At 41.9% G+C, this 25624-nt stretch overlaps 2 protein-coding genes across 9 annotated transcripts in view; both read right to left on the bottom strand.

Moving 5' to 3' along the window:
• NPHP1 (nephrocystin 1) overlaps nt 1–17267 on the bottom strand; it is an 81604-nt gene extending 64337 nt beyond the window's left edge. For 6 of the 8 annotated variants that reach the window (XM_055107426.1, XM_008951906.4, XM_003804309.5 and 3 more), the window contains exons 1-2: nt 17101–17267; nt 13623–13696 (exon numbers count right to left, since the gene is read on the bottom strand). In XM_055107426.1, coding sequence (XP_054963401.1) covers nt 13623–13696; nt 17101–17169 — 143 coding nt within the window. In that variant the 5' untranslated portion in view covers nt 17170–17267. The remainder of the gene's footprint in view (nt 1–13622; nt 13697–17100) is intronic. The other 2 variants (XM_055107427.1, XM_055107431.2) reach the window with 1 other exon arrangement.
• A 6489-nt stretch (nt 17268–23756) lies between these two features.
• On the bottom strand, nt 23757–25017 carry MTLN (mitoregulin). The gene is made up of 2 exons (XM_008951756.2): nt 24443–25017; nt 23757–23850 (listed from the first exon to the last, which is right to left on the bottom strand). The coding sequence occupies exon 1, from the start codon at nt 25000–25002 to the stop codon at nt 24583–24585; it is 420 nt and encodes a 139-aa protein (XP_008950004.1). The 5' UTR covers nt 25003–25017; the 3' UTR covers nt 23757–23850; nt 24443–24582.
• Nucleotides 25018–25624: the final 607 nt, after the last annotated feature.

Here is a 25624-nt window from a genome sequence, read left to right as displayed (position 1 = left end):
CTCAATAAATGCAGAAAAGGCTTTCAATAAAATTCAACATCTTTTCATGTTAAGAACTTTCAATAAACTAGATATTGAAAGAATATACCTCAAAATAATCAGAGCCATATATGACAAACCGACAGCCAATATCATACTGAATGGGCAAATGCTTGAAGCATTCCCTTTGAAAACAGGCACAAGACAAGGATGCCCTCCCTCATTGCTCCTATTCAATGCAGTGTTGGAAGTTCTGGCCTGGGAAGTCAGGCAAGAGAAAGAAATAAGGAGTATTCAAATAGGAAGAGAGGAACTCAAATTATCCCTGTTTGCAGATGACATGATCCTATATCTAGAAAACCCATTGTCTTGGCCCAGAAACTTCTTAAGCTGATAAGCAACCTCAGCAAAGTCTCAGGATACAAAATCAATGTGCAAAAATTGCTAGCATTCCTATATACCAACAACAGGCAGGCAGAGAGCTAAATCCTGAACTCACATTCACAACTGCTACAAAAAGAATAAAATACCTAGGAATACAGCTAACAAAGAAAGTGAGAGGGACCTTCTCAAGGATAACTACAAACACTGCTCCAGAAATCAGAGATGACACAAAAAAATGGAGAAACATTCCATGCTTGTGGACAGGAAGAATCATATCGTGAAAATGGACATACTGCCCCAAATAATGTATAGATTCAATGCTATTCCCATTAAACTTCCATTGACATTCTTCACAGAATTAGAAAAAACTATTTTAAAATTTATATGGAACAAAAGAAGAGCCCAAATAGCCAATACAACCCTAAGCAAAAAGAACAAAGCTGGAGGCATCACACCACCTAACTTCAAACTATATTACAAGGCTACAGTAACTAAAACAGCATGGTACTGGTACAAGAACAGACACATAGGCCAATGGAACAGAATAGAGAACTCAGAAATAAGACTTGCACACCTACAACCATCTGATCTTTGACAAACCTGACAAAAACAAGCAATGGGGAAAGGGCCCCCTATTTAATAAATGATGCTGGAAGAGCTGGCTAGCTATACGCAGAAAATTGAAACTAGAACCCCTTCCATACACCATATACAAAAATTAATTCAAGATGGATTAAAGACTTAAATGTAAAACCCAAAACTATAAAAACTCTAGAAGAAAATCCAAGCAATAGCATTCAGGACATAGGCACAGGCAAATATTTCATGACAACAAAAAGCCAAAAGCAATTGCAACAAAAGCAAAACTTGACAAATAGGATCTCATCAAACTAAAGAACTTTTGCACAGCAAAAGAAACTATTGTGTCCAGAATTGGTGGGTTCTTGGTCTCACTGACTTCAAGAATGAAGCCGTGGACCCTCGCAGTGAGTGTTATAGTTCTTAAAGGCGGCGTGTCCAGAGTTTGTTCCTTCTGACGTTCGGATGTGTTTGGAGTTTCTTCCTTCTGGTGGGTTCGTGGTCTCGCTGGCTCAGGAGTGAAGCTGCAGACCTTCACGGTGAGTGTTACAGCTCTTAAGGCGGCACGTCTGGAGTTGTTCGTTCCTCCCAGTGGGCTCATGGTCTCACTGACTTCAGGAGTGAAGCTGCAGACCTTCGCGGTGAGTGTTACAGCTCATAAAGGCAGTGTGGACCCAAAGAGTGAGCAGTAGCAAGATTTATTGCAAACAGCGAAAGAACAAAGCTTCCACAGTGTGGAAGGGGACCCAAGCGGGTTGCCATTGCTGGCTCCGGCAGCCTGCTTTTATTCTCTTATCTGGCCCCACCTACATCCTGCTGATTGGTCCATTTTACAGAGAGCCGAGTGGTCTGTTCTGACAGGTTGCTGACTGGTGCGTTTACAATCCCTGAGCTAGACACAAAGGTTCTCCAGGTCCCCACTAGATTAGCTAGATAAAGAGTGTCCACACAAAGGTTCTCCAAGTCCCCACCAGAGTAGCTAGATATAGAGTGTCGATGGGTGCATTCACAAACCCTGAGCTAGACACAGGGTGCTGATTGGTGTGTTTACAAACCTTGAGCTAGATACAGAGTGCCGATTGGTGTGTTTACAATCCCTGAGCTAGACATAAAGGTTCTCCAAGGCTCCACCAGAGTAGCTAGATACAGAGTGTCAATTGGTGCATTCACAAACACTGAGCTAGACACAGGGGGCTGATTGGTGTGTTTACAAACCTTGAGCTAGATATAGAGTGCTGATTGGTGTATGTACAATCCCTTAGCTAGACATAAAGGTTCTCCACATCCCCACCAGACTCAGGAGCCCAGCTGGCTTCACCCAGCGGATCCCGCACGAGGGCTGCAGGTGGAGCTGCCTGCCAGTCCCGCACCGTGCGCCCGCACTCCTCAGCCCTTGGGTGGTCGATGGGACTGGGCACTGTGGAGCAGGGGGCGGCACTTGTCAGGGAGGCTCGGGCCGCACAGGAGCCCACAGAGGGCGGGGAGGCTCAGGCATGGCGGGCTGAAGGTCCCGAGCCCTGCCCCATGGGAAGGCAGCTAAGGCTGGGTGAGAAATTGAGCACAGCAGCTGCTGGCCCAGGTGCTAAGCCCCTCACTGCCCAGGGCCGGTGGGGCTGGCCGGCTGGCCGCTCCAAGTGCAGAGTCCATGGAGCCCACGCCCACCTGGAACTCACGCTGGCCCACAAGCACCATGTGCAGGCCCGGTTCCCACCCGCGCCTCTCCCTCCACACCTCCTCGCAAGCTGAGGGAGCTGGCTCCGGCCTTGGCCAGCCCAGAAAGGGGCTCCCACAGGGCAGCGGCAGGCTGAAGGGCTCCTCAAGTGCCGCCAAAGTGGGAGCCCAGGCAGAGGAGGCGCCAAGAGTGAGCGAGGGCTGTGAGGACTGCCAGCATGCTGTCACCTCTCACTATCATCAGAATGAACAGACAACCTACAGAATGGGGGAAAATGTTTACAATCTATCCATCTGATGAATGTCTAATATCCAGAGTCTAAAAATAAGCAAATTTATAAGAAAAAAACAACCCCATTAAAAAGTGAGCAAAGGACATGAAGTGACACTTCTCAAAAGACACACATTCAGCCAAGAAACATGAAAAAAAGTTCAACATCACTGATCATTAGAGAAATGCAAATCAAAATCACAGTGAAGTACCATCTCATGCCAGTCAGAATGGTGATTATTAAAAAGTCAAAAAAACAGATGTTGGCAAAATTGCAGAGAAAAAGGAACACTTGGGGCGGTTCCAAGATGGCCGAATATGAACAACTCCAGTCTACAGCTCCCAGAGTGAGCGACGCAGAAGATGAATGATTTCTGCATTTCCAACTGAGGTGCTGGGTTCATCTCACTAGGGACTGTCAGACAGTGGGTGCAGGAAAGTGGGTGCAGCACACCGAGCATGAGCTGAAGCAGGGCGAGGCATTGCCTCACCCAGGAAGCACAAGGGACAAGGGAATTCCCTTTCCTAGCCAAGGAAAGGGATGACAGACAGCACCTGGAAAATCGGGTCACCCCCACCCTAATACTGCGCTTTTCCCACAGTCTTAGCAAACGGCACACCAGGAGATTATATCGCGCACATGGCTCAGAGGGTCCTACGCCCAGAGAGCCTCGCTAATTGCTAGCACAGCAGTCTGAGATCAAACTGCAAGGCAGCAGCGAGGCTGGGGGAGGGGCGCCAGCCATTGCCGAGGCTTGAGTAGGTAAACAAAGCAGCCTGGAAGCTCAAACTGGGTGGAGCCTACCGCAGCTCAAGGAGGCCTGCCTGCCTCTTTAGATTCCACCTCTGGGGACAGGGCATAGCCAAACAAAAGGCAGCAGAAACCTCTGCAGACTTAAATGTCCCTGTCTGACAGCTTGGAAGACAGTAGTGGTTCTCCCAGCATGCAGCTTGACATCTGAGAACGGACAGACTGCCTCCTCAAGTGGGTCCCTGACCCCCGAGTAGCCTAACTGGGAGGCACCCCCCAGTAGGGACAGACTGAAACCTCATACAGCCGGGTACTCCTCTGAGACAAAACTTCCAGAGGAATGATCAGGCACCAACATTTGCTGTTCACCTATATTCGCTGTTCTGCAGCCTCTGCTGCTGATACCCAGGCAAACAGCGTCTGGAGTGGACCTCCGGCAAACTCCAACAGACCTGCAGCTGAGGGTCCTGACTGTTAGAAGGAAAACTAACAAACAGAAAGGACATCCACACCAAAACCCCATCTGTACATCACCATCATCAAAGACCAAAGGTAGATAAAACCACAAAGATGGGGAAAAAACAGAGCAGAAAAACTGAAATTCTAAAAATCAGAGCGCCTCTCCTCCTTCAAAGGATTGCAGCTCCTCACCAGCAACAGAACAAAGCTGGACAGAGAATGACTTTCATGAGTTGAGAGAAGAAGGCTTCAGACGATCAAACTTCTCCGAGCTAAAGGAGGAAGTTCGAACCCGTGGAAAACAAGTTAAAAACCTTGAAAAAAGATTAGACGAATGGCTAACTAGAATAACCAATGCAGAGAAGTCCTTAAAGGACCTGATGGAGCTGAAAACCATGGCACAAGAACTACGTGACGAATGCACAAGCTTCAGTAGCTGATTCGATCAACTGGAAGAAAGGGTATCAGTGATGGAAGATCAAATGAATGAAATAAAGCAAGTAGAGAAGTTTAGAGAAAAAAGAATAAAAAGAAACAAACAAAGCCTCCAAGAAATATGGGACTATGTGAAAAGACCAAATTTACATCTGATTGGTGTACCTGAAAGTGACGGGGAGAATTGAACCAAGTTGAAAAACACTAGGCAAGATATTATCCAGGAGAACTTCCCCAATCTAGCAATGCAGGCCAACATTCAAATTCAGGAAATACAGAAAACGCCACAAAGATACTCCTCGAGAAGAGCAACTCCAAGACACATAATTGTCAGATTCACGAAAGTTGAAATGAAGGAAAAAATGTTAAGGGCAGCCAGAGAGAAAGCTCGGGTTACCCACAAAGGGAAGCCCATCAGACTAACAGCTGACCTCTCAGCAGAAACTCTACAAGCCAGAAGAGAATGGCGGCCAATATTCAACATTCTTAAAGAAAAGAATTTTCAACCCCGAATTTCATATCCAGCCAAAATAAGCTTCATATGTGAAGGAGAAATAAAATCCTTTACAGACAAGCAGATGCTGAGAGATTTTGTCACCACCAGGCCTGCCCTAAAAGAGCTCCTGAAGGAAGCACTAAACATGGAAAGGAACAACTGGTACCAGCCACTGCAAAAACATGCCAGATTGTAAAGACCATCGAGGCTAGGAAGAAACTGCATCAACTAATGAGCAAAATAACCAGCTAACATCATAATGACAGGATCAAATTCACACATGACAATATTAACCTTAAATGTAAATGGGCTAAATGCTCCAATTAAAAGACACAGATTGGAAAATTGGATAAAGAGTCAAGGCCCATCAGTGTGTTGTATTCAGGAAACCCATCTCATGTACAGAGACACACATAGGCTCAAAATAAAGGGATGGAGGAAGATCTGCCAAGCAAATGGAAAACAAAAAAAAGGCAGGGGTTGCAATCCTAGTCTCTGATAAAACAGACTTTAAACCAACAAAGATCAAAAGAGACAAAGAAGGCCATTACATAATGGTAAAGGGATCAATTCAACAAGAAGAGGTAACTATCCTAAATATATATGCACCCAATACAGGAGCACCCAGATTCATAAAGCAAGTCCTTAGAGACCTAGAAAGAGACTTAGACTCCCACACAATAATAATGGGAGACTTTAACACCCCACTGTCAACATTAGACAGATCGACGGGACAGAAAGTTAATGAGGATATCCAGGAATTGAACTCAGCTCTGCACCAAGCGGACCTAATAGACATCTACAGAACTCTCCAACCCAAATAAACAGAATATACATTCTTCTCAGCACCACACCACACCTATTCCAAAATTGACCACATAGTTGGAAGTAAAGCACTCCTCAGCAAATGTAAAAGAACAGAAATTATAACAAACTGTCTCTCAGACCACAGTGCAATCAAACTAGAACTCAGGATTAAGAAACTCACTCAAAACCACTAAACCACATGGAAACTGAACAACCTGCTCCGGAATGACTACTGGATACATAACGAAATGAAGGCAGAAATAAAGATGTCCTTTGAAACCAACGAGAACAAAGACACAACATACCAGAATCTCTGGGACACATTTAAAGCAGTGTGTAGAGGGAAATTTATAGCACTAAATGCCCACAAGAGAAAGCAGGAAAGAAATAAAATTGACACCCTAATATCACAATTAAAAGAACTGGAGAACCAAGAGGAAACACATTCAAAAGCTAGCAGAAGGCAAGAAATAACTAAGATCAGAGCAGAACTGAAGGAGATAGAGACAAAAAAACCCTTCAAAAAATTAGTGAATCCAGGAGCTGGTTTTTTGAAAAGATCAACAAAATTGATAAACCACTAGCAAGACTAATAAAGAAAAAAAGAGAGAAGAATCAAATAGACGCAATAAAAAATGATAAAGGGGATATCACCACCGATCCCACAGAAATACAAACTACCATCAGAGAATACTATAAACACCTCTATGCAAATAAACTAGAAAATCTAGAAGAAATGGATAAATTCCTCGACAAATACACCCTCCCAAGACTAAACCAGGAAGAAGCTGAATCTCTGAATAGACCAATAACAGGCTCTGAAATTGAGGCAATAATTAATAGCTTACCAACCAAAAAAAGTCCAGGACCAGATGGATTCACAGCCAAATTCTACCAGAGGTACAAGGAGGAGCTGGTACCATTCCTTCTGAAACTATTCCAATCAATAGAAAAAGAGGGAATCCTCCCTAACTCATTTTATGAGGCCAGCATCATCCTGATACCAAAGCCTGGCAGAGACACAACAAAAAAAGAGAATTTTAGACCAGTATCCCTGATGAACCTCGATGCAAAAATCCTCAATAAAATACTGGCAAACCGAATCCAGCAGCACATCAAAAAGCCTATCCACCATGATCAAGTGGGCTTCATCCCTGGGATGCAGGGCTGGTTCAACATACACAAGTCAATAAACATAATCCAGCATATAAACAGAACCAACGACAAAAACCACATGATTATCTCAATAGATGCAGAAAAGGCCTTTGACAAAATTTAACAACCCTTCATGCTAAAAACTCTCAAGAAATTAGGTATTGATGGGACGTATCTCAAAATAATAACAGCTATCTAAGACAAACCCACAGCCAATATCATACTGAATGGGCAAAAACTGGAAGCATTCCCTTTGAAAACTGGCACAAGACAGGGATGCCCTCTCTCACCACTCCTATTCAACATAGTGTTGGAAGTTCTGGCCAGGGCAATCAGGCAGGAGAAGGAAATAAAGGGTATTCAGTTAGGAAAAGAGGAAGTCAAATTGTCCCTGTTTGCAGATGACATGATTGTATATCTAGAAAACCCCATTGTCTCAGCCTATAATCTCCTTAAGCTGATAGGCAACTTCAGCAAAGTCTCAGGATACAAAGTCAATGTGCAAAAATCACAAGCATTCTTATATACCAATAACAGACAGAGAGCCAAATCATGAGTGAACTCCCATTCACAATTGCTTCAAAGAGAATAAAATACCTAGGAATCCAACTTACAAGGGATATGAAGGTCCTCTTCAAGGAGAACTACAAACCACTGCTCAAGGAAATAAAAGAGGATACAAACAAATGGAAGAACATTCCATGCTCATGGGTAGGAAGTATCAATATCGTGAAAATGACCATACTGCCCAAGGTAATTTATAGATTCAATGCCATCCCCATCAAGCTACCAATGACTTTCTTTACAGAATTGGAAAAAACTACTTTAAGTTCATATGGAACCAAAAAAGAGCCCACATTACCAAGTCAATCCTAAGCCAAAAGAACAAAGCTGGAGGCATCACGCTACCTAACTTCAAACTGTACTACAAGGCTACAGTAACCAAAACAGCATGGTACTGGTACCAAAACAGAGATATAGACCTATGGAATAGAACAGAGCCCTCAGAAATAATGCCATATATCTGCAACTATCTGATCTTTGACAAACCTGACAAAAACAAGAAATGGGGAAAGGATTCCCTATTTAATAAATGGTGCTGGGAAAACCGGCTAGCCATATGTAGAAAGTTGAAACTGGATGCCTTCCTTACACCTTATACAAAAATTAATTCAAGATGGATTAAAGACTTAAATGTTAGACCTAAAACCATAAAAACCCTAGAAGAAAACCTAGGCATTACCATTCAGGACATAGGCATGGGCAAGGACTTCATGTCTAAAACACCAAAAGCAATGGCAACAAAAGCCAAAATTGACAAATGGGATCTAATTCAACTAAAGAGCTTCTGCACAGCAAAAGAAACTACCATCAGAGTGAACAGGCAACCTACAGAATGGGAGAAAATTGTTGCAATCTACTCATCTGACAAAGGGCTAATATACAGAATCTACAATGAACTCAAACAAATTTACAAGAAAAAAACAAACAACCCCATCAAAAAGTGGGCGAAGGATATGAACAGACACTTCTCAAAAGAAGACATTTATGCAGCCAAAAAACACATGAAAAAATGCTCATCATCACTGGCCATCAGGGAAATGCAAATCAAAACCACAATGAGATACCATCTCACACCAGTTAGAATGGCGATCATTAAAAAGTCAGGAAACAACAAGTGCTGGAGAGGATGTGGAGAAATAGGAAACTTTTACACTGTTGGTGGGACTGTAAACTAGTTCAACCATTGTGGAAGTCAGTGTGGCGATTCCTCAGGAATCTAGAACTAGAAATACCATTTGACCCAACCGTCCCATTACTGGGTATATACCCAAAGGATTATAAATCATGCTGCTATAAAGACCCATGCACACATATGTTTATTGTGGCACTATTCACAATAGCAAAGACTTGGAACCAACCCAAATGTCCAACAATGATAGACTGGATTAAGAAAATGTGGTACATATACACCATGGAATACTATGCAGCCATAAAAAATGATGAGTTCATGTCCTTTGAAGGGACATGGATGAAGCTGGAAACCATCATTCTGAGCAAATTATCACAAGGACAGAAAACCAAACACTGCATGTTCTCACTCATAGAATACTGTGCAGCCATAAAAAGGAACAAAATCATGTCCTTTGGAGGGACATGGTTACAGTTGGAAGTCATTATCCTCAGCAAACTAATGCAGGAACAGAAAACCAAACTCCGCATGTTCTCACTTATAAGTGGGAGCTGAATGATGAGAACACATGGACACAAGGAGGGTAACAACATACACTGGGGCCTGTAGGAAGGAGGTATTAGAGGAGGGAGAGCATCAGGAAGAATAATTAATGGAATGCAGGGCTTAATACCTAGGTGATGGGATGATCTGTCCAGTAAACCAGTATGGCACATGTTTACCTATGTAACAAACCTGCACAATGCCATACATGTATCCCTGAACTTAAAGAAAAAAATAAAAAACAGTAATAAATAAAAAAACGTTTTAAAGGGAACAAAAGTCCTTTGTCAAAAGGGTAGCAAAAGAGAAGGGGAAACATCAAACTGGGGCTGACCCTACTAGCAACCTCCCCAAAAGCCCCTTTCCCACCCTTCCTCTTTGCTGGCTGTCAGCTTCCCACTGGCACCTATGTTCTCAGCCTCCACTGCAGGCAGGGTGAGCAGGGGGCCCAGGGCTGCCAGTGTGACATAAAACACGTATATTGGGATTGCCTCCCATTTTATCCTCCCTTACCAGGCATGAAAAGAATCTCTCCTACATCTGCTCTTTGATACTGAGGGTATGGACTTTGTAACCATGAGGAGAGACTGAGGGTATGGACTTTGTAACCATGAGGAGAGACATCACCAACAAGCAAAGGATGGCAGAGTGGAATGACATCAAAGGCTGGTCTTTGAGGATATCACAAGCCATGAATCCACCCTGAGAGAACCTAGCTGCAGGCTTTTGTCAAATGAGACTGACAGTAAAGCCGCTTATTTTGGCAGGTGTCATGTTACTTGACCAAAAAAATCTCTACTGAAACTTAGACTCAGAAATTTCGCTTAAAGCCCAGAGTGGAAAACTATTTTAATATAATGTACCAAGAAAATAAATTACTTATTACAATTACCTCCTTTATAACTATGTAATTATTAAAATCCTCAAACAGTTGATATTTTAAGACTCCTGGTTCAGGATAAAAACTAAGCACACAATCATCTTCACTGGCTCCTGAAACCCCACAAAAAATGATTAAAACGTTTGAAAAGGTAACAAACTCTGAACACTGCAAAGAAGGAAAGAGGGACAACTAGCCAGCAAGAGATTTCAACAAATTTCTGCTCCATGGGAAAAGGCTGGAAGCATGTTCTCCTATAAAGGGTGGAAGACGCAACACAAGCATAAGAGGGAGATAATCTGCCAGGCCGAAAACTCCAGGACTTGAGTCAGCAGACATAAAGGACCAAAGGTTAACTAAACTAAATCATAGAGGGACACATTATGAAATTCTGCTGATGAAAAGACATGCACAGTGGCTGGGGTTTACTTTATACATTATCTAATATTATTGTGTTATATTGTGTAAATTAAATCATATGCATACATCTAAGCTTTGAGGAGGGAAATCAATGTTAAAGCAATCTAAGGTCTTTATATTAGTCAAGGGAAGAGTAATGATACTGATTACGTTTAGATTTAGTTGGGGCTCTTTCTTTTAAGTCTATTTACAGAAAACCTGAGCCAGTTAGCTCCCTTTTCCCCTCTCTGCTCTCCCTCCTTACCAGGGGATTCTTCCCTAAAAACAAAAAAACAAACAAAAACAATTAACAAATGACCTGAAGAGAATCATGACTGCTAAAGAAGTTTCCCATACACCAGGGTTAGAGCCCGCCCTATTCTGGCACTGGGGGCTCCTCAGACTAAAAGCTACTTCCCAGCCTCTGATAAGCCCTGTCAACATACAGAATTTCATTCTTATTCAGGGGATGGTACTAGCAGGAAGGACCCCTCTCTATCTAACAGTAGAAAAGCCCATGAGAGCTCTCTGGAATAATCAACCTAGTCCCTCATTGTTCAATAAAAATAGATAAGCCAGACCTAATAAAGAAAACCGGCAACGTGAAGATAAAATTTAAGAATAACCAAATATAAATTAATTAATTAACTAATTAAAAGGAATCTGAGCCCAGAGAAAGCAAAGACAATTCAGAGAACAGAAGAGAACTTAAGGAAAAAAAAAAAAGCCTCCTAGTCATGGAAGTAGTAAGAAGGCAATCAATATGAAAACAGGAACATGATGCTATGAAAAAAGAACAATTCGAGAACAAGAGAAAACACTTGTAAATTAACAACATGACTGATGATGGCCAGGCACGGTGGCTCACGTAATCCCAGCACTTTGGGAGGCCATGATGGGTGGATCACCTGAGGTCAGGAGTTTGAGAGCAGCCTGGCCAACATGGTGAAACTCCGTCTCTACTAAAAATACAAAAAATTAGCCGAGTGTGATGGCGTGAGCCTGTAATCCCAGCTACTCAGAAGGCTAAGGCAGGAGAATCGCTTGAACCCAGGAGGCAGAGGTTGCAGTGAGCCAAGATCATGACAGAGTGAGACTCCATCTTAAAAAAAACAAAAAACCAATATGACTGCTGAAATAAAACAATATGGCTGTTGAAATAGGTAATAAAGAAAAGTGTTAAAGTCAAGAGAATTGCTAGCATGGTAGCTCATGGCGGGGGAGAGGGGCATCCCTTGAGCCTGGGAGGCAGAAGGTGCAGTGAGCCATGATTGTGCCACTTCATTACAGCCTGGACGACAGAGTGAGACCCCCCACATCTCCCCAAAAAAACATCTCCCATACAAACAGATAAAGAAACAGAAACTATTAACAGGAAGTTATGGGATATAGAGGATCAGTCCAGGATATTCAATACCTGACTCAAAGGTGTTTCAGGAAGAAACAGACAAATGGAATTAACGAAATAATCTTTTTGTAAAATAAAATCTCCCAGAGCTCATGAGACATGAGTTTTCAAACTGAAAAGACTCAGAGCACTGAGCAGATAAAAATGATACCTAAATGACATTTTCAGATATGCAAATGTCAAAGTGAGTTTTTAAATGACAGTAACAATCTTCTTTTCATGCACAGAGAAGACTATGGTTACTTGGGCTTAAAAATAATTATTAGGGGCCGGGCGTGGTGGCTCACGCCTATAATCCCAGCACTTTGGGAGGCCAAAGCAGGGGGCATGAGGTCAGGAGATTGAGACCATCCTGGCTAGCACGGTGAAACCCCGTCTCTACTAAAAATACAAAAAATTAGCCAGGCATGGTGGCACACACCTGTAATCCCAGCTACTCGGGAGGCTGAGGCAGGAGAATTGCTTGAACCTGGGAGGTGGAGCTTGCAGTGAGCCGAGATCACGCCACTGCACTCCAGCCTGGGCGACAGAGAGAGACTCTATCTCAAAAAAAATAAAACATAACAATTATTAGGCTGGGCACAGTGGCTCACACCTATAATCCCAGCACTTTGGGAGGCCAAGGCTGGGGGATCCCTTGAGGTCAGGAGTTCAAAACCAGCCTGGCCAACGTGATGAAACCCATCTCTACTCAAAATACAAAATCCAGCCAGGTGTGGTGGGGCACGACTGTAATCCCAACTACTCAAGAGCCTGAGGCGGAAGAATCGCTTGAACCTGGGAGGTGCAGGTTGCAATGAGCCGAGATTGCGCCACTGCACTCCAGCCTGGGTGACACAGTGAAATTTAGTCTCAAAAAATAAAATAATAATAATTATGATTTTTAGTTTACTAACATAAAATTTAAAAACGTAGTTTTCCCTCGGCCTTCAAATTCAGTCTATAAATCTTACTCTGTTTTTAAATCTAGTAAAGCAAGAACAATAACCTTTGCTTTTCTTTCATTACTGTTAATTCAACTTGAACTAAATCGCTTAATCAATCCTACTATTATAAATTAAATTCATTTGACATTTCAAAATTCATTTGTTTTGCCTTTAAGCACTCTGAATGCCTGACTTAAGTAAAACTTCTCCAAACAATTACAATTCACTTAAATTAATAGAATGAATCTCATGTTCTTTGGAATGTAATAAAATCCTTAAATATCTCAAAAACAAAGATTATCTTAATGATGTCCTAAACTTAATACAAATGTTATGAATTAATAGTCTAAATTTGATGTAGTTCATCACGTCTATTTAAACTCTCCCAAGGATTTTTTTTTAAGTAAAAACAAATACAAAACAAAAAACACCCACCTAGAAAACAGTGTTGTCTTCTCATGGGAGTTAAAGTTGACATCCCAATGAAGTACTAATTGCTTATAGACAGAGGTTTCTGACCAGGTCGCAGGATCTGGGCTACATAGGCTAAGGATTTAGGGTAATCCTGCCCAAGTCACCTATGTTTACATTAAGCAGTTTTTATAGTTGCTGTCACAATAGCAAGTCCGCAACCATCAGGTTTAGGTTGGTTTCTTCTACATTCAACTTACAACACTATGTGATTCTTCCATTTGATTCCAAAGGACCAATCTCTATGCCTTAAATACTATGCATTGAAATGTAAGTGCGGTTCCTGTAAAGCTTATATAATTTAGCATACTTTACCTTTGATAAATATGTTGTCTTTTATTGGGTTCTAGAGCTTCTTTCAGTTGGCTCTCAGAAAGCAAACTATCAACCTATGGAGACCATTTAAAATATCACATTATTAAATACCATATCGCCTTAGGAAAGAAAACTTCTTTTTTTATCCAATATTTTATAATGAACACTTTTAAACATACAACAAAGTTTTAAAAATTTTACAGTGAAAACCCATATACCCGCTACCTAGAAAAAACATTAACATTATACTACACTTATTTGATCTATCCATCAACCCACCTTATGCCTTTCAAAGTAAGTTGCAGTTATCAATACATTTCTCCCTAAATAATGGACTATGGATGTCACTAACTAAAGTTCAATAGTTGATGTAAAATATGTATATAGTGAAATGCACAAATACGAGGCATATATTTGCTGAGTTTCGACAAATGCATACATCTGTGTAACCAAAATTCTTATCAAGATGTAGAAAACTACCATCACCCTAGTAAGTTCCCTCATGCCCTTGCCAGTAAATCCCCTCCTTATTCCTCCACAGACAAACCTGTTTTGATATTTTTCCAACATAAATTAGTTTTGCCTGTTCTTGAAATTTTATATAAATGGACTCATACAGTAAGCACTCTTGTGTAACCTTTCCACAAAGCATGTTTTTGAGATACTTCCATATTGTTGTGTGTACCATTAGTTCATTCCTTCTCATTACTGAGTGGTATCCATTGTATTGAATGTATCATGACTTTGTTTCTCTTGACTTAGTAGTTTGTTTACTAACGCTATATGTAACTTTGTCAATATACTCTCCAAAAAGGCACATACTTCTTTGGTCTGTTTTCTATAGATTACGTAGAGAAGATAAAGTGGATGAAAAAAGAGAAAATTCCATTAGTTTCTTCTCTACTCTTGCAATTTGGCATCCATCTGAGTGTTATTTACAAAATTCACACACCTAGTGATAAAGCCAGTCATCACAGGCCTGACTCAGAGGGGCTGTTGATTACTTGTCCTACAGACACCGAATAGAAAATCTGTTCCATATTCAGCTTCAGGTGTCCTCTGTGAAGACAGGGAAGAATTAGCTAATACTATCAAAACAAACTTTCCAGATAGTCAAGGTATCAAAAGGCTCCAGAGCCAATATTTCTCCAGGGAGAATAATCTTTCTAATGGTTTGTTTTAATAATCATTTTTATAGTTTCCTTCTAAAACTTTTCCTGGTTCTCCTTATGTCCCACTAAATTTAAAATTAACTCATCATGACTAATCATCAGAGAAATGCAAATTAAAACTACAATGAGGTACCATCTCACACTGGTCAAAATGGCTATTATTAAAAAATCAAGAAATGACAGATTCTGGTGAGGCTGACAAGAAAAGAGTACACATATACACTGTTGGTGGGCATGAAAATTAGTTCAGCCACTGTGGAAAGCAGTTTGGAGATTTCCCAAACAACGTAAAACAGAACTACCATTTGACCCAGAAATCCCATTTCCGTGTATATACCCCCAAAAAAGAAATGATTCTACCAAAATGTCACATGCATGTGTATGTTCCCTACAGCACTATTCACAATAGCAAAGACATGGAATCAACATAGATGCCCACCAATGGTGGACTGGATAAAGAAAATGTGGTACATATACACTATGAAAAATATGCAACCATAAAAAAGAATGAAATCATGTCCTTTGCAGCAACATGGATGGAGCTGGAGGCCATTGTCCTAAGTGAATTAGCATAGGAACAGAAAACCAAATACCATATGTTCTCACTCGTTGAGTACACATGGACATAAAGATGGGAGCAATGGACACTGGTGACTGCTGGAGTGGGGTGGGGGAGGGAAGAGGAATGAAGACTGAAAGACTGCCTATTGGGTACTATGCTCACTGCTTGTGTGATAGGCTCATCTGTACCCCAAACCTCAGCATAACACAGTGTTCCCATGTGACAGACCTGCACATGTACCCCCTGAATCTAAAATAAAAGTTGACATTTAAAAATAAGACACAGAACCATATTAAGATCCACCGAAGTTCAGCATAAGTCAATGCCCCATCAAGTTTTATTTTTTATTTCTACCAGAAGAGTATTTAGCTTTTGTTGCACCACTGTGATTCCAATACACAGTCACCTAAATATTTACCTTCCAAATCCTTTTTACTTTAAACAAGAGAACAAAAATGGATAAAATAGGAGCATCAGTGAATCTCTTACCGGCCTCAGATTATAAAATAATTTTACTCAGTGGAAAAATACTTGGTAATAGATCACATGAAAAAAATTAAAGTGAAATTAAAATGTCAGAAAATAAACCCACTGGTTGCTATTTACTTTTTTCTTATTTTTAATAAGAACTCAGTGTATTTTTAAAAAGTTTTTTTTTTTTTTGAGACCAAGTCTTGTTATGTTGCCCAGGCTAGTCTCGAACTCCTGGGCTCAGGTGATCCTCCTGTCTCAGCCTCCCAAGTAGCTGGTACTACTAGCATGAGCCACCACACCTGGCCTAAAAATTTTTATAAATATGAAAAAGAATAAAGAAAATCATAATAATCATCAGCATCCTGTCACACAGAAATACCATATTAGCCTGTTCCCTTCTATGCTGTTCTGTGTATATTATATAAGTAACAATGTGATGAATACTTTTATACATCAATCTCTGTCCTACTTTCTAATTATTACACATAGTAGATCCCTGGAAATGTAATTTTTGAGCCTAGGTGCATACACATATGTTACACCTTGTCAAGCTGCTTTCCTGAAATGCTGTACAAGCACCTTATACACGGGAGCAGTGAATGTGCCTGCTTCATCACACCTTCCTCAAGACAGAGTGTTGTGATTTTTAAAATTTTTGTGATACCTTATGTGCTTTGCAATTACTTGAGTATCTTTGAAGTTAACATTCCTCGTATGTTTATGAGTTACTTGTATTTCCTCTCTCGTTCACCTCCTTTGCTCATTCATCAGATCTTAATGTTCTTGCATATTAAGACTATTCCTTGACACCTATTTCGCTTGAGTTCACGGAGGCAATAATAATCTCCACTTGAGGAAGGCTGAAAGGAAATGGGCTTGGAAAGTGGAGGAGAGGAGCTAGGCTCAGAGTTGGGTTGGAAATGGTTACACCACTAAATTTAGATTGGGAGATAAGGTGGGTTAGTGAGTTGTTAGGGTAGGAGGTTGAGACGTTAGGTGGGAGTGAGGGTCGGAGGAGGGGGCGCTTAGTTGATGGTCATGAATTTTGGGAGGTTTCGCCTTTGGCTGGGGGTTGAGTTGGGATCAGGAGGGGTTTGAATCGGGGTTGGGTGCTGGAATGTTATGGGTAAGGGGGCGTTACAACCTGGGAAGGTAAGTAGGTTGGGGGCAAGCTCCCAGGATTAGGTGGGGTCACGGTGGGAAGGCGCAGTGCGCGCAGCTGCGTCCGCCTGTCGCCCGCCCCAGGGCCCTCTGCACAGCCTGACCATACCTGTTGCTTCAGCTCCTGATTGCGGCGCCGCAGGGCCTGGAGAGGATCTCGCTGTCGTCTCGCCAGCATCTCCCTCGCTGCGGTGCTCTGATTGCTCCAGTTGCCAGGGAAACCAACCGGCGGCGCCAGAAGGTGACGCCATCGATGTGCGCCCGCCTCCCAGCCCCGCCCCGCCCGGGCCGGTCCCGGGAAGGGTCAAAATGTTCTCTTGCGGTGGTCATCCCACGCCACCAGGCAGATCACAGCCGGGGGAGTCACTTTTCCTCGGCAATTCCTAAGGATAGGGGAACGTCCCCCGGCGTCTGAAACTACATTCCCCACAATACATCAATAATAACACCACCTTCTTGCTGGGAAACCTGTTTTATGGCATTTGCTTTCTGATACCAATTTTGTAAGCTAATGTTAAGATACAATTTTAGTATCTTAAACTCTTTCATTAACTCCAAGGATAGCTTTCCTATGGAATATATGGTTCTGTTCCATACTGTCACTTCAAAAGGCAGTTTTTAATTCTTTGCCATTTAGGCTACTGAAGTTTCATTTCATTCTAATATTGCACGTTGTCAATTCTGAATTCTGTAAGGATGGTAATTGTTCTACAGCAAATCTATGAGCAAATTATTAGTTCTCATTATGATTCCCAGTTTACATCAACTCTCAGGAAGGTTGTCATGTTTCCCCCATATGGGACTGCATCCCATGAATCCAATTCCAAAACTCCACTACACCAAAATTGAACTTGAATAAGAATGATGATGCTTGGGGCTCACCTTCCAAATGATGGACCCCATTAATACAAATGAATGTTCTTCAGAACAGCCACAGGCCAGGATGAACCATTATTTATGTACTTTTTTCTTCAAGTATAATACATACAGAGAAAAGTCTACAGACTTTGTGTGCAGCTCTGAAAACCCTCCACCCCATAACAGCACCCAGATTATGAAACAGAACATTATCTGCCCACTCACACTCTTCCTGTCTTTCTAGTCCCTGCCTACCCCCAACCTCTCAACCCTCTCACTTCTCCACCACACACCAAAGGTGAACAATATCCTAACTTATAAGAGCACAAACTTGTGTTGCCTTTTATTGTACTATACAATGAAATTATGCACGGTGTGGTGGCTTCTCCTGTCCTTTAAATATCACATTTGTGAGATGCATCTATACTGTGTGTGTCTGTAGTCTGTTCATTCTCATTGCTGATATTTCACATATGATATACCCTAACATACTCATTGATTCTACTGTTGCTGGGTAAGTGGGCAGTTTCCAGCTTAGGGCTAGTATAAATAGCGCTGCTAAGAACATCCTGGTGCAAGTCTTCTGGCAAACACATAACACTGCTGAGTCACAGGCATGTTATACGTCAGCTTTAGTAGATACTACTACCTGGTTTCCCAAAATGGTTGTACTAATTTATACCCTATCAGCAGTGTATGAGTTTTTGTTCTTTATGTCCTTGGCAAGATTTGGTATTGTCTGTTTTGTTGTAATTCATGTCTTATTTTGAATTAATTTCTCTATTATGGCTCATGATAATTAGTTCACTTAAATAGCCTAACATAGGATTTCCATTAAAAATCTTTACAACAAATGAGAAAATGCTATAAAATATTTCTAAGTGGATCATTAAATCAATACAAATGCTATAAAATATTTCTAAGTGGATCATTAAATCAATAATTACAGGTGATGAGATGAGCAAAACGAAAAAAATTGCTCTAAAATACAGCTATTACTTATGAAATTCTCAGTCTATAAATAAATTAGAAAAAATTATTCTGCATCTACTTATTTATAGGGATTTCCACATTTTAAATGGAAAAGTTAATAGCATCATGGATACAGTTTAATTCTGTTGGTAAAAATAAACTAATAAACCCCCCTAAATATGTGTGAATATATGAACAATAAGGAAAGGTGCAAAAAAAGTGTATTACTCATTCACCTCAGGTGTGAAGATGTTTGACTTTATACATTTTTGCACCATATTGTTTCGGTTACAAGTATTCATTACTTGCGATTCCTAGATCAGCATCATCACCACCTGGGACCTTGTTAGAAATGCACATTTTCACATTTTCAGCCCCACCACAGTCCTAGGACAATCAGAATCTGTATTTCAACAATATCCCAGTGTTTCATGTGCACATTCCAGTTTGAGAAGTAGCACTGAGGTATTCAGTGTGCTATAAATGATATTACTCAGCTAATGATTTTTCACTAATAACTGTCATATTCAGGACAGTCACATTAATACTAGTCATTGCTCCTCTGTAGTTATACCTTGATGCCATTATAAAAAACAACATAACCTAAAACAAGAGAGATCTGCAGTGAGGTAGCCAAAAGAAACTAAAGCAAACCATGGCCAATGTTTCTCCTGAGAGCAAGCTACTTCATAAAACTCATCATGATTTCTATCAGTGTGTTAAAATGAGTAACAATTTTGAATTGCTTCCTCACAGGTGATACTGAAAAAGAATTTAACAGCTTCCAAGAGACTCATAATGTAGACAGAACCAGTAGAACAAGATGACTTGGAATCAATAAAAAGATTATAGCAAAGAGAATAGAGAAAGTGTGCAGTTTTAGGGCCTTAAAAGAAAATTCAGGCTGGGCACGGTGGCCCACACCTATAATCCCAACACTTTGGGGAGCCGAGGTGGGTGGATCACCTGCGGTCAGGAGTTTGAGACCAGCCTGGCCAACATGGCGAAACCCTGTCTCTACTAAAAATACAAAAATTAGCCAAGTGTGGTGGCACATGCCTATAATCCCAGCTACTCAGGAGGCTGAGGCAGGAGAATCACTTGAACCTGGGAGGTGAAGGTTCCAGTGAGCTGAGATACGCCAGTGCACTCCAGCCTGGGCAACAGAGTGAGACTGTGTCTCAAAAAAAAAAAAAAAAAAAAAAAGAAAGAAAGAAAAGAAAAGAAAACAATCCACCTCAAATAAAAATGACAAATATATACCTTGGTGCAAGGCACTGTTTAGGCCTGTGGTACAAGATGTTTAATACTGCTCTCAAAGAGCTTCCAAGCTACAGTAATAGACTAGAAACATGAAAATTGTACCAACCACTTACCACAGAAGTGCTACCTGGTGTACAGAATTCCCCGCCAAATGAACAGCTTATGATTAAATACACTGAGCTCTACAGTAAGGTCATGCATTGAATATGTCCACTAGACAGCTGAAAGAGTGAAGCTGGAATTGAAGGAAAGGATCAGAGGGAGGGGGCTCTGCTTGGATGTGCTAGTTAAGCCAAGAGAATGGCTAGGGTAATCACAGGAGAGGACAGGGCAGAGAACCAAGGCAAAAGTTTGAGGAACTTGAGAAAGGCAGCAATAGTAGCAGTTTGGAAACTCAATAAACTTTTGTATTAGAGAAGCAAGGGAAGGAGAATTTCAAGGGACAAAGTGGCCTCATCAAATACCCTCAAGGTAAAATGTGAGGATTCAGAAGAGCCATAGATATTAATGTTTCTGGAAGGTGCAGAGGGCAGATCACAGCAGACCAATGGGCAAAATATTTGGAAAGAAAATATTGGCAAATGATAACATCAACTAAAATAAATTTTAAGTCAAAATCCATGCATTTCTTAGCCAGGCATGGTGGCAGGCACCTGTAATCCCAGCTACTCGGGGAGGCTGAGGCACAAGAATCGCTTGAACCCGGGAGGCACAGGTTGCAGTGAGCCAACATCACACCACTGCACTCCAGCCTGGGGGACAGAGTGAGACTCCGTCTCAAAAAAAAAAAAAAAAAAAAAAAAGAAAAAATATGCATTTGTAAATAGAAAGCAGGCAGAGACTGCAGACGCAAGAGAGATGATGTACTGGAGAACAAGGAAGGTCCTGAGGGAGATGCAGAATTCTGCAGAGGCCAAAGACGAGACAGCCTTGGAAAGGGCCCGTGTGTCTTCTCTCCTGGTAAAGGAAACCTAATGAGACAGAGCTTCAAAAACAGTAGTTTTCAACCTCAGGTGACCATCACAATCACCTGAAGAACTAAAAATTCTAATACCCAGGCCATATTCCAAATGACATGAATCAAAATGTCTGGACAGTGGCATGCAAGAATTAGTATTTTTAAAGCTCCCTAGATGATTATAATGTGTAGCCCTGTTGAAAACTACTGCTCTAGACAAAACTATTGAGAAAGACGAAGGAATTCCCAGCTAACATCCTTTATCTTCTCATATGGTTGATCTACTAGGAATGAAAGGCATCAAGAAAACTGGGAGTTTCAGGAACTCAGGTGCTAAGAAATGAGACAGATGCAGTCACATTAGAACGAATTTGTAGTGAGCCAAGTGAGAAAGGTGAAGTCTTTCTTTCAAGTTCAGTGGCTCAAAAGAGCAAAAGCCGTGGTGAAGGTAAATGTACAAGCAGGGATGGAGTCTAATCTGACCAGGGAGCCCAGGATGACTTATGAGGTTAACTGGAAGGGTGAGACAACTAATAGTCTCCAGAGTGGGCAGTTCTATAGGAGATGTAGAGGATGTAAGCTGTCCTAATGAGGTGGGGTTACCCCGAGACTAAACAGACAAGTACAATATAAAAAAGTCCAAGCCTGTTGACGATAAGGTCCGGAGTATGGCTGAAGCAATGTGGAATAGAACAGGTGGTCTGGGAAGCCCATATTGGGGGAGAAAAGGAGGCAGGGTAGGGTAGTAAAAGTGGGCCAAGACATGTAGATGCCATGACTAAATGGCAGTGAAAAATGGAGGTGGGGGAATATAGATTCAAGGAGTCAACAGTGTGTCATTTCCAAGTTATGACTGGCACTGACTCCTGGCTCCCAACTTTCCATTTCCAGTTTTGGCTAACGTAGGAAAAGTACTATCTCCACAGTATTTTGGGGGGCGGAAAAACTACCACATTTAAGTAGAGCAAAGGTAGAAAAAGTGACAGAGGTAACGTCAAAGGTAACTGCCCACTACAGAACTGGGGAGTACAGTCACAGTGTAAAAAGGTAGTAAGCAGAAAACTAGAAAATTAGGAGCAGCACAGAGTGGCTAAAAATCCCATAAGGATATGGACAGGACTCGGAAGTAGCACATGCCCAGAGGCAGGGATACCTAGAGGAGAGACAGGAGAGGGGCATGACTGTGTCAGGGTGCTGTACATAAGCAATGAGAAAGAAAGAATCAACATTGGAAGGACCAGGTCCACCAGGAACATGGCACAAGAATGGGTCCAAACAGGCAGAACTAGGCCAGTCACAATCCAGATGCTTAACCAGGCACATTCCAACAGTTTGGGGGTAATATGTCCCTCAAGAAACCTACCTTGTCTCAAAGAGTCTCAACTCTTGGAGCCTCAATTAGGGGCGGACACTAGGAAGCTTCAGCAAACTGCAGCCCAGATGGGACTGAGCTCCAGGAACCATTTCAGTCCTTGACTACTACATTCGCAGAATGAAAACAAAGTTGGAGGTAATAAGGCATAATAGCCCCACTAAAATGGGGGGACGGTGGCGGGTGCTTCATGTGGAAACAACTTTCCTATGTTAACATGAGGTTGAGACACGGAATTAATCTTTGTAGGAATGAGCAAGGGTGGTGTTCTAGAAACACTCCTTGCAAATCAAAGGAACCAGGCACTCACTCTTGATTTTTAGATATAGGTAGGATTTATCACTAAGCTCTGTTCAGGAGGGTTTCTCCTTCATGTGTATTCCATAATGACACGTAAAAGAGATTTTTGCCAATAAAAACTTATACACTGGCCATGCACAGTGGCTCATGCCTGTAATCCCAGCACTTTCAGAGGCCAAGGCCGGTAGATCACCTGAGGTCAGGAGTTCGAGACCAGCCTGACCAGCATGATGAAACCCCATCTCTACTAAAAACACAAAAATTAGCCAGGCATAGTGGCACATGCCTGTAGTCCCAGCTACTTGGGAGGCTGAGACAGGAGAATTGCCTGAACCGAGGAGGCAGAGGTTGCAGTGAGCCGAGATTGTGCCATTGCACTCCAGCCTGGACAACAAGAGTGAAATTCTGTCTCGAAGAAAAAAGAAAAAAGAAAAAACTTATACTCTGTACTTGGAACACACTGTTTCGTTTTGGGTTGAGACAGGGTCTCGCTCTGTCATCCAGGCTGGAGTGCAGTGGTGAGATCACAGCTCACTGCAATCTTAACCTCCTAGGCTCAGGTGATCCTCCTGCCTCAGCCTCTGGTTTACAAATTAGCTGGACTCACAGGTGTGTGCCATCACGGCCAGCTAATTTGTAAGTTATTTGTAGAGACTGGGTCTCCCCATGTTGCCCTGGCTGGTCTCCAACTCCTGGGCTCAAGTGGTCCTCCCACCTCAACCTCCTAAAGTGCTGGGATTATAGGCCTGAGCAGGGCCAAGGAATACACTGTTACTCTTGGAAGTTCAAAGGTCTTACATATAGCACCCTTACCTCAGTTATGTTTACACAGCCCCCTGCTTTCCAAAAAGTTCGGTAAAAGAACCCATAATGGTCCCACGGCCAAGTCTGCTTTGTGCCTGTACCAAAGAAGGGGCACGAGTTACATAACACATCTGCTCAAAAACACTAGTAAGTCAGTTTTGAAAATGCAGATCTCTTGATGCAGTAAGGTGCATGAAAAACATGATACTTCCCCTTATGAAAAAATAAAAGGTTCAAAGATGTTTAATTTTTTTATTTTAAAAATAAAATTGATTCATAAAGTGCAAGAAGAAGTCATTTCTTTCCGGTAGTCTATATGCATCTTCAACAAGCTGTTAGAAACAGAAAAGAGAAAAAAATTAGAAATACACAATCTGAAACTTCAAGCCGTACTGTGGTATTAAACCATGAACCATAAGATCTGGTTTAAGACAAGAAAACTGAGGTCCTGAAAATTTATCATGCACAGCTCTTCTGAAGAGCTAAGACCGGATGCAAGGTTCCTGACTTCCAGGCCACTGCTCTTTCCACTTTACCAGGCTGCCAACAACCTAAGAATTCAGTTTGGAGTTTACAATCGCCAAGGCGAAGATGTGCTAACAAGGATGTTACTGAAAAGAATTGGGGGTGGCAAGATCACCTCCCTGGTTCTTTTTTTCTTTTGTTCTTTCCAGTATTTTCTATACTGATGTTTAATGTTGTCAGGATGAACGACGACATAGCACGTTGGTAAGACATTCTCATTAAACACCCAGTGAACCAAACCAAGATACCGAAGAGCAAGTTATCAGGGAAGACAAAACTTCCACCTTCTGGTGTCTGTGGGAACAAGTCCTGTCTTCTGCGACCTAGCCAGAGTTGATCCTAAGATATCCGCCCGACCCCAAAGTCTCCCTTTGCAATGTCACTATGTGTACTGCTCACCAACACTCCAGGAAGAGCCGGCCATGGCAGGCGGGGACTGTGTGGCAAGCCTGGTTCTGGGCGCCGGCGGACCGGGGCTCCGGCGCGGACATGGCAAGGTGGCCATGAGGGGGATAGAATGGGGCGGAAGGCGCAGAGTCTCAGGCCAGGTCCAGCTTCTTCTGCGTCGCCGCCAGCTTGTCCTGCAGCCTCCTTTTCCTCCAGTCCAAGTAGCGCCTCCGCAGTCGGTTCGCCTGCCAGCCCAGGAGTACTCCAGAAGCGAAGGCTACTAGCACGGACAACTGCAGTGTCCTCTCTGACACATCCGCCATGGCTGCCGCCGGCGTGCAGCGCGGTCTACGGCGCGGCGGCGGGGTCAAAAGGCGCCGCGCGTTCAAGGGTCGGGCGTGAGACAAAAATGAAGCGAAGGCGGCGAGGCGTTGGTTCTCTCGAAACTCACTAATAGTCCCATCTGTCTCGCCTTCAACTGAAGACTTTCCCAGCCTTTGGACGACCCCACCTTCCACTTTCCTGAACCCCCACAACATTTCTTGTTGATGCCTTACATCATCAGCTAACATTGGGGGCGTATCTTGCTCACCCGACTGTAAGCTCTTCACCGCTCTGTATTTTCTCTCAGCAATAGAATGGGAGTGACTGGCGTAACTTTAAATTTTCTGGTAACCTGTTTTTTAAAAAATAAAAACAAAAACATGGAATTGTTTTTAATAATATATTTACTTATCCCAACATATAGGGGATGTTATCATTTCAACATGTAACTCGTTTTTAAATTATTAAGGAGCTGCTTTATTTTTTTCATACCAAGTCTTTGAAAACTGGTCTGTATTTTACAGCGAAAGGCACATCTCAATTTGAACACTGAATTTTCAATGGAGATACCTATCAGTGTCTAGATTTCATAAAATGTACAGTTGAAAAAGTAGATTCATATACCCAAGCTGTTCTAAAAACACAAACATTTTTCCAATAACCGAATGGAGTACCAATTTTTAGATTAAATTTAAATTCATTAAAATTTTTAAAAAATTATAAACTCAGTTCTTCAGTCACACTAGCCATATATGGGACCAGTGGCTACCATATTGGACAACCCAGGTCTGGGGGCCATGCTGTACCAGAACTAACGTGGGGTCAAAATTGTTGGGATAGGAAACAAACAAACACATTTCTAATGATGAA

Source organism: Pan paniscus, chromosome 12 (assembly GCF_029289425.2).
Source record: "Pan paniscus chromosome 12, NHGRI_mPanPan1-v2.0_pri, whole genome shotgun sequence".
Taxonomy (NCBI): Eukaryota; Metazoa; Chordata; class Mammalia; order Primates; family Hominidae; genus Pan; species Pan paniscus.
Note: the sequence above shows the minus strand (reverse complement) of the source record. Positions and strands in the feature narration are given on the sequence as shown.

Excerpts from the sequence above, each read along its gene's own strand:
- MTLN (XM_008951756.2), bottom strand. The coding sequence starts at position 25,002 with ATGTTAGCTGATGATGTAAGGCATCAACAAGAAATGTTGTGGGGGTTC.